General features: G+C 44.4%; 1 protein-coding gene across 1 annotated transcript in view; it reads right to left on the reverse strand.

The window, feature by feature from the left end:
* Window positions 1–13,676, reverse strand: part of LOC116939060 (uncharacterized) — a 46,590-nt gene that overhangs the window by 17,177 nt on the left and 15,737 nt on the right. The window contains exon 2 of the mRNA XM_032946950.2: window positions 8,012–8,095. Coding sequence (XP_032802841.2) covers window positions 8,012–8,095 — 84 coding nt within the window. The remainder of the gene's footprint in view (window positions 1–8,011; window positions 8,096–13,676) is intronic.

Consider the following 13,676-nt stretch of genomic DNA (forward strand, 5'->3'; position numbering starts at 1 on the left):
GCAAAGGACACCTTGCTTTCAAGTTGACGTGAATTGAAGAAATCCTTCATGACTTAACCAGTCTCATGGCAAAGTCTCAGAAATCTCAAGGACATTAGCTTAAGTACAGATAAATAAATACACTAATGAGGTAACAACCCACTGAGAGGTACCAGAAGTCTCTTTGAAATATCAGAATCTGGCTCAGACAAATATTGCTAAATTAATTCTACCTCAAATGAAAATGGAGGGAGGGCCTCAGCTTTTGAACACTATGTGATTTAACTTGGATAAAGACCAGTGTGTACTGAATTATCATCATTGAGGCTGTCACAGCACAATTGCTGGCATCATGTAAGTCCTCACACCGGATAAGCTCTTATAGGAACACCATGTCCGGGAATTCTGTGACGCAATTATCGTCCAAGGGCCTATATAATATTGGGAAGCCTTTAAGTACATCATACTACAACATAGGCTCGGACATTCGGGAGCATTGCATTCAATAGGGCTGAGACTGGATAGAGCTTGGATGGGTGACCATCCTGAACGAACAGCTTGTCATTGCGCTACGGAACTACGTGGTGGGCAACAGAGGGTGTTGCAGTGAAATCCATTGTTGTATTGTAAACCCTACTCCCACGTCTATGCTCCCCCGTCTTTACCAGCCCCTGCTGACCAGCGAGGTGAAGTTTGGCCAAATAAACTCCATGACCCGCACGGGGTGGGGAGGCCCTCATCCAGCAGTCGATTGACAAAATGACTGATCGTGTGCATGTACACACACACACATTCTACAGAGACGCGCAGGTAACAGGAGCACGAGCCCACGCGGACGAGGAGATGATCCTGCAGAGCAGGTTTTATGAATTTTGGAGCCGGGGGCGACGTTTAACCAGACAAAAAGCTCACAAATACCACTGCTTTACTTGGGGCAGTGACATGGCCCAGCGAGAGCGCGTTGCAGCGGTTCACCGTTCGGTATCGGCGGCCTCCCTGGTTAATACCGCAGGTGCATGAACGTTAAAATACGGCGACCAGTTCCGGATTATCCTAGTAGCAAAAGTAGCTACATATGCTACGGGCCCCAGACTTTCAAGGGCGCCGCGCTAAATGCTTTCAAGCTATCAATTCTGGCTCAGTGATTCTGCACTTGCTCTATTACTATAGTACTGTACTGCCTTCAACTTTTATGAACGACTGGGTGTTTAAGGTTAGCGATTTGTCATAATCTGGCTGTATAGCAAGTGAAAAAAATACGATTACTTTACGATGCAAGTTAACAGTTTGTTTTAATATTTCAGTTTTTTTTTCATTTAGTGCCCCTTTTTATAACAGAATGCTACAGGCCCCGCACTAGCTTAATCCGGCACTGACGGCGACCCGAGTTCGATTCCTGACCACAGCTAACCATCAATGGTCAGTGATGTCAGAATTCGTCTTTGGCCACATCTTTCTGACCAGTGCTGCGAAGAATGGTCAAAACCCACCATGACCAGCACGGTGTGTAAGAGGCCTTCACACAGCGGTGGATAGATGAGCTGTACATAAAATGTATTTATGAACCAACACACGGTTGGATAAACCTAACTTCACAGCAATGTGTCTCCCATTTTTTAAACGTTCGAAAATAGTGGGAAGATCGTGTGGTTAAATACAATGACACGATCCAGACGACGTGGGGCAGAGGAGGCCCTCGTTCCGCGGTGGATTGACATAAGCACTGCACATGCATCTTGAACGAAAGGTGGGAGTCACAAGCTTCGTCGCCGCTGTTGTTATCCTGTTAAAGAGTGCTCCTTGGGTGACTCACAGCGCTTCCCGTAAGCGCACGGGTAGAAGGCTTGGGTTGTGACTTACGGCACCGCCCGTGCCCTGGGGGAACGGTTCCAGCCCATGGTGGCTGCAGTTGAACAACGCGGATTCCAAAAACCAAAAATCCCCTCCCGTATAGCCTGAACAAGACTGTTGGGGCAAGTACTGTTAGCGAGAAGCACATATGACGGCCGGCACTGGACACGAGGGGGGGTTGGTTGCCCAGGAACCACGCCCGGTCGCCTTTGTATCCCCTAGTGGCGATGTTTGGCACTCTGCACCAGGCACTCCTTTGTGGCTGAGTCGACCTAGGGGAGGTCCAGGACCGGTTCGGATAAATCGTTACTGGTGTTGACCGTGAGGGGGGAAACGAACTGGGGACGCACGTGTTTGTTGTGCAGGACGCTAACCGCTACAACACCACTCCCCCCCAAAAAAACAAAAGCCACGTGGATGCCTCCCACAACAAAGATAAAGATCCCCCGTATAACCTGAATAGACTGTTGGGGCAAGTGCTGTTAGCGAGCACCTATGAAGGCCGGCACGGCACACGAGGGGGTGGGTGGCCAGCACCACGCCCCGACCGCCTTTGTTTCCCCAGTGGCGATGTTTACTACACACCGCACCGGGTACTCATTTGAGGCCGAGTCGCCCTAGGGGAGGCCCAGGACCGGTTCAGATAAAATTCGTCACTGGGTGTTGGCCGTGAGCGGGAATCGAATTCGGGTCACCGGGTTCGTAGCGCAGCGCAGCGCTAACCGCTGCACCACCGCTCCCCACACACAGACACGCACGCTCCCCTGCCTGCCCACACATGCACCACAGCATTCCCTCCACACGCGAATTCCCCTGCCCAATACCAACGAATGCACCGTATCCGGCAAGGCTGGCCAGCCAAGCAGTCGGTGGGCGGCGGAGAGAAAAAAATGCAGAGCAGATGCCTCTCATAAGCGTCGCGCAGTTTTAGAGGACGAAAACAACCCTTCAGTTCCAAGCAATGAACGATACGACGGGAATGCACCGAACGGACCAGAGCGAGCGTTTATTAATTATTAGAGTCGATGCCGTGTGCTGCATACCCTGCCCATCACAACTTCACGGTGTCTACAACTGTTTACACTGCACCTGTTACTACCCCCAAAAAACATTTAAATTGAATGGCACCAGTTTACGAACTGCCGGTGAGCGGATGGGTGGTGGAGCGGTGGTTTAGTGGTTAGCAAATTTCACCGCCAACCTCCACCAGGCGACTCGAGTTAGATTCTCATTCACAGCTAATCATCAATGGTCAGTTGTGATATCTGACTCCGTCCTGGGCCACATCTTTCTAACCAGCGCTGTGAAGAATGGTCCAAACCCACCATGATTAACACGGTGGGTGAGATGCCTTTATACAATGGAGCTGTACATCAATAAATACTACCTTAAATACACAACTGGCCACGTCTGCCTCCAGTGCTGATGTTTCCACATGACACTGAATAATGTACTCATTATCTGGTAAGTCAGAGTTCTGTGTTTATGTGTGTGGATACCAGTGTGTGTATTGGGGAACTGTGGTGCAGTGGTTAGTGCACTGTGCTCTTGACACTGGATGAGTCCAATGCCCCCAACTGAGCACAAGGCACGAATTATTTGGCAATGGACATCTTGTAAATTGAAACACATTTTTCAACTCGTATCTAATTTCAGTCAATGTAACAGCCCACATAGGCATGTGTTTGCGAAGAAGAGCCACCATTGGATGTTATTTGACTGCACGAATTAGCAGATGGTTTGCTTGGTACATAGCGTTCCTGGAATGGCATTGCTGAAGTGGTGAGGCTGCGTTCCAGTGAACTATTAACCATAAGGAAATTCCACTGACACCAAGGCTGGCGGCACACGGAGCGTTTGTTATCAGTTTGCAGAACAATGTCATAAATATATTAAGCGTATATTTAGTTGGAACTCAAGTTCCCATAAAGGAATTGCGACGTCTGAGGATGTCACTTGACACAGACACCGAGTTGGCCCAGCGGTCCCTTGTGATGAGACCAAAATCTGGGTTACATCTGCAGTTTTGTGAACGCAAACTCGACACTTTATACGGCACTTAAATTCGTATACATAACACGAGTGAATGAGTCTAGAATTGTAATTAAACAAACTACAATACCGCACTGTCATAGAAAAATTGTGACAACGGCAGAGAACTTTTGTTGCATCGAAGCCAGTACTGAGAACCATCTTTATCAAGTTAAACCAAGACTCCCACATTCTTCACTGTTACAGCGATACACAAGAACAGTATATCTCCCATTATAACCAAGTGCTGTATAATGTTGAGGCAAGTTCTGTTTGCGAGCACCTTTTTAGGCCGGCACAGCACCCAAAGGGGTTGTGGTGCAGACGGCACCACAACTGACCACCTCTTTCTTCTCCAGTGCTGATGCTTTCACATGACACTGGATAATGAGCACATTATCCAGCACATTGATCTCACCACTGAACCGCACTGGTAGGCACACGTTAACATAGAACTGACCTACCAGGCATTGCAAAGGCACCTATACACACTGCCAAAAAACTCCGGGGGTGGGGGGGAAGGGGGAGCCGTAATTTTTGTTTCATCAGTCGCAAAAATTAGTGAGTGATTTGTTTTAACCTTCATGTGAAATCGAATACAGTATGTCCCACAATCCAACAAAAAGTGCAGACACCATGCAATTATATCGTTTCGGTGGTTAATTGTTGCATAAATATCAGGCCAGTATCTTAAAATAAAACCTGACTAAGCAACTACGGCCGAGCCGTGCAAGAAGACGGTACTAACCCGGATACACACCCTTGTTGAGTGGGCTTGTCTGCAGGCACACAAGGTCAATGAGAGTATAGGCCCCCCGATTCAACACCACTTGGCACAAGCACGTCAAGCAAGAGGCACTGTTGTTGTACACGTATTTTTTTTTCCACCATTGCACTTGCCGCGGTTGTTGGAATGGCTGTTCAGTGAACCGACCTCTTGGGAAACGTGAATTTGTGTTAGTCATTGGGAAAAAAAAACAGTACAGCTGCAGGGTGACGAACGGTTGGCGAGCTGCTGCCGCCACCGCCACTGCTGCTACTTGTTGTTGTTGTGGGACTCCGCTGTGTAGTTCCCGTTGTAATGTTGTTTTTTTTCCACATTACCATGTGCCAGACTGAATGAATTAGCACTCAAAATATGACGAGCATGCGAAGGCTGAACAGGACAAGCTTTGCCAAACTGAATGTGACAAGCATGCCAAGTTAAAATCAACAGGCGTGCTAAGGCCACTGCACGTATTGATAATCATTTAGAGCAAAGAAACACCGCGGTTTATAGTTTGCGTTAAATGTCAAACATTTCCAACCAACATATCTATGTTGCACTCTTTGAATGTTGTCATATTTAAGGGGTTTTTTTAACACGTAGGCTTCCGCGACCAATATACATAATAGAGGTTTTTGGATTAGATCACGTAAATATGAATGCATCATTAAAACAAATCTTGCTATCCGCCTGATGATGCTCGTTATAATTACTGGTGAAACGCTGTACTCAAATTGTAAATGTTGTGGGTTTACTCTCCAACGCAGCGGTGTGCTGAACTCGTAACGAATTGTCATGTTTTGTTTATGTAACAAACCTCAAAAAATTGGCTTCATGGCCTTCCGAGGGCTTGCTCCACATCATATTCAGGAGCCAAGTCAAAGATCCGCTGATTGTGCCCTTTTATGTATACACTGCACCTCCATCGCGGTTACTTTTCTTGGGGTGATCGGGAATTGAATGGTGCCCCCCCTTCCTCCTGCCCCCTCCCCCAAGTTGTGGAACTCCCGACTGGTGCCTCCTCACCCCAGTTGTGGAACTTCCTATCAGTGGAGATCAGGTTCTCGGAAAGTGTTGACATCTTTAAATCACAACTAAAAACCTATTTAAAAAAAATATAAATCCTATTTAGTTTTGTTCCTCTTGGACTCTTATTCTTCCACCCGGTTATTTATTTATTATATTTCTTCTTTTAATTCGCAGCACTTTGAGACGTTTCGTGAAAGGCGCCTTATGAGTGCAAATTATTATAATTCTGCATCCTATGTTGAACAATCTGTTGCGGCTTTCATTAAGCAACTCAGTTGCACATTGCAGTACTTCGCCATAAAAAAAAAACAATACATTCATTTTCTTTGGTGTTCTTTACAATTGTATTGTGCGGCAGGTGTGCATTCAGCGCCATGCTATGAGATTAAGTGTCCGTATGGAACTCTCACGAAGCAGTGCACCACCCCCGTGTTAGAAAACGGCCACAGGAGGTGACATCACAGAACGACGGCACTTCCAAGGCCACTTCGAGTGACTTTTTCATCCTCACTCGGGGGGCGCTGTACTTACTCACGTGCCCTACCTAGCACGGAGAAAAATGGGCAACACTTGCCGGTGATTTTTAAACCAATATTTTTGTTACAATTCTCACCGCTGGAATTAAATTTGAACGAGTGGGGTTTTTTGTTTTATCCCACAGGGTTGTTTTGCAGTTAGTGGTGACCAGACAGAGACCATCAACTCTCTGCACCGGAGAAAACGAGCAACATGCGCACCAAATACATCGTCAACTACACGCACAAACAAACCAGGCATCTAAAATTGGAAGAAAAAAAATCAACAATACGTAAATACATTTCCAAGCCGAGTGCCTAGAAATAAAACGACATTAGAAAAACCCCCACGTAACAAAAAAGACACACACCACACACAAAACAAAGAATGCATAATTTTGTTGGTGACAATCCAGGCGATTGTTCTAAAGTTTTTGAGGAAGGGCAGGCAAGCGGTCATTCTACATTCTTATTCTTCCCGTGAGTAAACACAGGCGCTGGTGTGGGCTGCGGTGGCGGGCTAGCAGCGTGGTGGATACGAGGGCACAAGTGAGCCACGGAAACCTTCGTATTCCAGGAAGCGTTAAACCCGCACAATGAACGTACCGCTGTAAAAAAAAAAACGGCGCTTTGTGACGCTCGTGGCCGCCAGATGCTAGATAACGGTCGGCTTTTTTTCCCCGTTATAAATTATTAGTGCGCCGCAGTGGCGAGATGTTAACTGCCTCGCCTGGTACGCGGGAAGTCGTGGGGTCGATCCAAACCCTGACGCCTGTATATTTGTAGTTTGCATGTCTCTCTCCCTGTGGTCGCGTGGATTTTTTCTCCGGGTCCTCTGGTTCTTCCCTCCACATTTAGAAACATGCGTTTAGAGGATTTGGCTGCTATAAATTTCAACATAAGTCACTTTGTTGAGCTGTCATTTGTGGCCAGGTCGCTTCTGAAAAGGGGGTTAATAGCTCAGTGGGCCTTACTTGCGAAAATTAAAAGTTTAGTTTACTCAGGCAGAGCGTGCCAAAATAAGTGATTGCCCACGTGATTGGTTGCTATGTTTACGATGTTATAGAACATCTGGTAATCAAGCAGCATTTGTTGAAAACAAGCCTGATTGATCTTGCTTACAAAACCCAGAAAGACAAACCCGTTGCAGGAGTTTGCATGCTTAAACAAATGTTTGATTGATATTACTGGTCTGTAAATCCAATAGGCTGATGGATTAAAACATATTTTATCCGTATGCGGAGACACAAAACAGAAAGTTCTGCTGATATATGTTTAAATACAGTCGATTACATTGCAACATTGTACAAGTAACTCATAGCCGGTAGGCAAGTTGCTGAAGTTGTCAAATGCATACATTTTGACTCTTAACATTGAATGATAACATTTCAGTTGTTTATGTACAGTGTGTTGAACTGTTTTTTCACCGTACATAGCCAACCGTGCTAATCGGAGGTGCGGGGGAACGACACACTAAACACAAAAAGCAGTTCTAAAGAAAATAGTTTTCAATCTATATTTAAAAGTACATAGCTCCAACGGCTTCCTAATTTCGGAAGGAAGAGCATTTCAGATGACCGCAGAAACGCGTCTGAAAGCGCGTGATGCGGTGACCATCTTTGTTCTAAAAGCCACCTGCTGCGAGGATTACCGGAGTTGGCGTGATGGTTTATGCTCTTTAACGAGAACAGCAAGGTATTGTGGGCATAAGTGGCAAGCACTGCGTGTAATGAGCGCGATCTTTTTTTTTATGTAAGTGCGGCAACCGTTGCTCCAACGCTTTCTCCGTGTTTTTTTTTAATGAATGTCTGATGCGTGGCACTGTGTCCGGGGCAAGCACCTGTGGGCGAGGATGTGCTCTGCTCTTTAGTGACCAGAACCTCTCCGAGGAGTTCCTCCTTGACGGCCCATTCCACCTCGCCCTCTACAACCAACAGCGGGGCACAGCGCACAGGGCAGGGCACAACACAGAAACAAATTGTAAGGCACCGATCGCGGACCGTTCAAGAAAAATGACTGAATCCTGGCAGTACACCCAGATGTTAAAATCACATGCCAACACAGCAAGCCAGAGTTGATGAGAGTGAGATAGCAGGGCGGCAACGTTTACTATTTTTGTTTATTAGGAACTGAGCAGATAACCGTGTTTGTGTGCCACTTACGCTCCTCAGTAATCACCGGCCACACATGTAGTAATGTGAGTGTCCTTCGTTTCATACATGCGTGTGGGGTTCATGTGTAAGTGGGGAGGTGGTAGTGATGAGCACAGTGCACTATGACCCTGGAAACCCGAGTTCGATTCCCATTCACGACCAGTATTCGGTGGCCCTGAGACTTCCCCTAGATCGACTCAGTCTTAATTGAGTACTTGGTGAAATGTAAACATCAGCACTGTGGGGCCACTGGTAGCCGGGCGTGGTGCTGGCCACCCTTCCCCTCATATGCCGTGGTGGCTTTAATATGTGCTGGCCAACATTCTCATGTCAGCCCCACTGGAGATCTTTGTCTTTGTGTAAATGAGTGCACAGAATTGCCAGACAATGTGCTCACTTGAACAATATTTAAACGGTCATTTTTAATACCCTTACGAGGGATTTATAGCTTAAGTATTATCATTAGAATGAACCAAAACAATATCAAGGGTTGAAACAGTTAAGGCAAGTAATTTGGAAATAACACATTTGAGGCTTACCGAGACTTCCCAGTTCCTTCTGGAAAGTCCCAGCACAGTATTTATGACAGTTACACCCCAATAGACAAACACATCCTGTAGACGCCATGCAGACTGTTGGGGCAAGGGCTGTGGGAAAGCACGACACAAAGAGGGGGTGTTGTGGCTGGCACCAAGGCCAGTCAGATGTTAATCCACCGTACAATGTGCTCATTTAAAGGCTGTGTTAAATTAGGGATAAGAGGTCCAGACCTTGTTCAGACCTGTTTTCTAGGGGCAGGGATTTAACTGATGTGACCAGATTTGTAGTACTGGATGCAAAAAACAAATGCCATCGCTTAATCGTTTCTTTCCCCCCACCTCACACCCACCCACCATCCCCCAACACGCTGCACACGCTGGATGATGAAACCATACCTCTATCAACATAATTGACTCATGTGAACATGCACTCGTATTCACAAGAATACTGCTCCCCATCTCCACCCGATGTGTTTCCACTTAGCAACGCAATCCAAGGTTAGGGAAGTGTTGATGCAAGACCAATGATAAATTATAATGTAGGTGAAGGCTATGTTTGTCAGAACTGTGATTCTATGGAGGTTTGTGTGCCAGCCCTTATCTCAGGGTCATCAGATGGCCAATGGGTAAATACACTGAACGGCTTTACACACTGGCCAGTTTTACAAAAAAACGTATCCCAAACGCTGTGTTTGTGTACATGTGTTTGCATATGTTTACATGCATCATCGGTGGGACTCCTAAACGTAGCAGACCAATGCTAAATTTAGTTCAATAGTCAGAGTACTGACCCAGCAGCACTGAAATCCTGGGTTCAAATCTGGGGGTTTTAGTCACTCAAGATTAAACCAGGTTCTCAAGTACAGCCGAGTTGATGGTCTCAGCCTGCTTGCCAATTTCTGCAAAAAAAACTACGATATTAAATACATTTTTTACTTTAGTTAGCTAAATTCCAGCTAGGATAATGAAAGTATATCGCTTTGATTGTCATGTGACGTACATTTCTCCCACAGCAGGGCATATTTGAAAGTGTGTCTCTTCATGTGTGGACAGGAAGAGACCACTTGAAGAGCGTTCAGAAGACGTTTTGTGAAACCTGTTTTCTCTGCGGGGTAATTCTCTATCACGCAAGCCTGCAGTGCTTTGTGGGAGCTCTCAATTCATCATTTGTCTCGTGGCATGGCACCAGTAGCTCAGTTGCAATATAATTTGAAATATACTTATTTTTTTATTCAATAGACAAGGGTAACTCGTGTGGTAAGGACTATACCTCTGGGACTCCTACCGTCTGCTCTACAAGTTAAGTACCCACTAAGGATGCTTGCCTAAGCGGTCAAACCAAACCAAATGGTTGGATCTTTTTAACTTTGCACATGCGCTTATGTTCGTACAGGCAAGTCATCGCATGTGTGTTTAAATACTTACACACACTAGTCCACACACTAATGCTTTGCGCATGGATGTATGAAAAAATGACAATGTTGTATTGACTTTAATGTAGTGAAAAAATTGCTCAAGATATAATCTGTAACAGGGGTGTTTGTAAAACATTTGTAACCAATAAATACCTTCTTCTAACCGCTGCCAATGTATTACGGCTTCGGTGATGGTGCACGCAGAAATAAATGGTTAAAGAGATTACAGGGGTGGGTGGATTGGCAGGGTCAGAGCATCAATAACTGCTTAGAGCTTACGTGTACGTCTGGGGAGACACATATGAGTATTCAGTGGCCTGAAATCAAATGTTTCGCTCCGGATGACCGCTGCAAAGTAAGATCTTATGTTTTGATTATAGTGTGCTGATCTTAAAGGTGCATTGAAAAATGTTGATACTCCTACTGATACTCCTGCTGTTATGGAGTGACTCATGCAGCCAGCTATGGCTGAAAAGTTTGGTAGTACATGTTATGTACATATATCGTTTATCGTAAAATTTCAATCACAGTTCCTATGATCACTGTTACATTGCTTTTATAGCTTTATTTTGGTGATTTCGAAAACATTTTGGTTTAGCCATATTTGTGTTTTGTAGTACAGAGTTCGGCTGATAACTTTAATCTAAATTGTCTTATGGTTGTTATTGTTTTACTTCCATCCCACTGGGATTTTTGCACACAGCGTTAATATTCGGTGCTTTTTCTGGAAGACTTTGCTGTTTTTTTCCTGGATTTTTCTGTTTGCGCGTAGTCACTTTAAGACGTTTTCTTGTTCATGTTTTTTGTTTGTTGCGGTTGCACCCGATTCAAGAGCCGAATGGCTCACAGGGCTACACCAAATAAATGAAACTGAAACTAATGCTTTCAGCCTAGCCACCATAGACTGAACGAATAACCCATCACCACGTGACATTTAGTCTTCCACTGAATTTAGTCAAATGCCAGCCCTAGCAATTCAAAACATGAGTATGTCACACGACGACAAACGCTCCTCTCATAGCAGGACGTTTTCAAAAGTGTGCTCCCCTAGTATACAGAATAAAGTAACTCGCAGAGATCTCATAAGTAGTTTTGCAAATATATCCTTCTGTGGGACTGTTCTCGAACACAGTAATTGCACTGCCCTGTGAGCCTTCCAAATTGCTGATTTGCCTCATGATATGACGGCGAAAGCAAAGCTGGGTTAAAATCTGGAAGAAAATAAAAATAAAATACTGATAGGTTTCATACATCACTATGCTACCGGAGATGCATTGTGTTTATGGGTACAACCACTCCAGATTTGGGAGGTAAGTTACCATCTAGGGTGCAATACCCAATCTATATATCACTTAAATGTCATAGGCACAAGGAATTACTTAGAATGTGTAATACAAGTGAACGTTCAACAACTAAATACACAAGAGGCCAGTATTTGTAAGCAGTCAGCCAACACTCTGAGCTTTCGCAGTGATGTCACTGTCAAACCAAAGCTCCTATTGCCTGGGATTATAACCGACTTTGCACAGCTTGCAAACACCGTGCTGCTATAAATCGGTGAAGTAGACATGCCATTGTGCAACCTCACCATACAGCATGTGGATAAGCTACATTGGCACAAATTCCGAGATATAAAGCACCTCGCACACACACACACATAATCTCGTCAAACATAAAGCACCTTCTGTCAACAAACAAAGGTCACGATAGCACAAGCAGTATTTTTTTTAAATATATAAATTGCGAAAGCCCTTGCATGGGTAACGTTCCACATCCGATAGGTCTTGAACGATGTCGTTTAGAAATCATTCCGCGAGGCTTCGCTCGTAAAAAAAAAAATATTCTAGAAAACGTGTGCTTGGAGGGGTACCGAGCACGTGAAAAACATAAAAAACAATATTGGTCATTCAGGCCATTACTTTGGCTTGGAGAGAACTCAAATCAAAAAACATAATTACGTTCGTAAAAAATACGTGGGCTAGTGCAGGACACGTGCCTGAAGGGATAATGGGCCTGCGGTTGAGAATAATGATGAGAATAATGATGAGAATAATGATGGAGTGGCAGCCAAGTTCACATCCACCATGGATATGGAACGATGGAAATCAGCTCGCGTGTATGGGGCTAGGTGCATTGGTACATCGCAAGGGACCATGAGACAATAGTTTTGCGGAGGACTTCCTCCAGCATTGGATTGATCATGGCCGATGATAATAACTACACAATCGTTTTCTTTCCTAGGGTATGCGGTTGCAATGAAAGCTCACACATGACATTGTTCATGAGTAAACAGGATTCATTTTAACAAGTGTATCATTTTGATTTAAAGCTTTCGTGACTGCAGTAATTCATATTCGTAGCTCTTTCGGTAAAGTCACGTTGAAGGGAAACAATAAAATAATAAAATATATATAAAACAATAAAAAAAACGTCGTGAAAATTTGTATTGTTTTATATATATTTCATTATTTTATTGTTTCCCTTCAACGTGACTTTACCGAAAGAGCTAAGAATAAGTGTATCATTATGTAATTCATAATGATACATTGAACACCTCATGGAAAGCAGTCTTATGTGGCATCTAGACATCGTATTTTATCAACATAAAGCCAAGAGACAATAAGGATCCTAAAATGTAAACACATGTCGAAAATGGGATACAACGCTTGTTATTTGTATGGGTTCACCCGTCAAATATTCGTTGTAACTCCAATCAAACTACTCTTATCCATGGTAATATATGTGAATCATAGTATCTACATCCCCTAATCAATCCACAAAATTCACATTAACCACGTTTTTCATGGATAAGAGTAACGTAGAAACATCCGATTATCCACATGCATCCATGGCAAAGACGGACACCCAGACATGGTTACTGTGAGCACAAAATTCAGATAAAGGGAAACGTGCAGGAAACCCATCTGATTATTCACGTTTGTCAAACAGTCGTTGGTTTTGCCGCAATCGCTAAATTCATCCTATTATCCGTACGTTCTCACGCATAAGGACTGCATGGGAAAATTCATCCTGTTAGCCATATTCATCTGTGAGCCACCGCGCCTCTTATGCGTACATTACCACAGTTAACAGGGGCTGCATGGCAAATTCAATCAGTTTCAAGGACAATGCATATATTATCAGTGTGTTTTTTGTTTCCATTTTGACTGCAAGTATTGTGGTCAATGCAGACATGAATCATTGTAAAAAGGTTTCAGTTTTGTTGCCAGAAAAAAGGGGAAAATCCCTATTGTTATATTTTGATACTGGCCAAGGAGGTCTAATGATGGAGATAAACCTATTCTACAACGGTGTTATTACGGGTGTAACTCCAACTGCTTCATTTACTCGAGGGCAGCCCCTCCTACAGACGGGTTACCATTGCACTCACCTGACTC

Source organism: Petromyzon marinus, chromosome 5 (assembly GCF_048934315.1).
Source record: "Petromyzon marinus isolate PM22_M1 ecotype Great Lakes invasive population chromosome 5, UKy_Petmar_22M1.pri1.0, whole genome shotgun sequence".
Taxonomy (NCBI): Eukaryota; Metazoa; Chordata; class Hyperoartia; order Petromyzontiformes; family Petromyzontidae; genus Petromyzon; species Petromyzon marinus.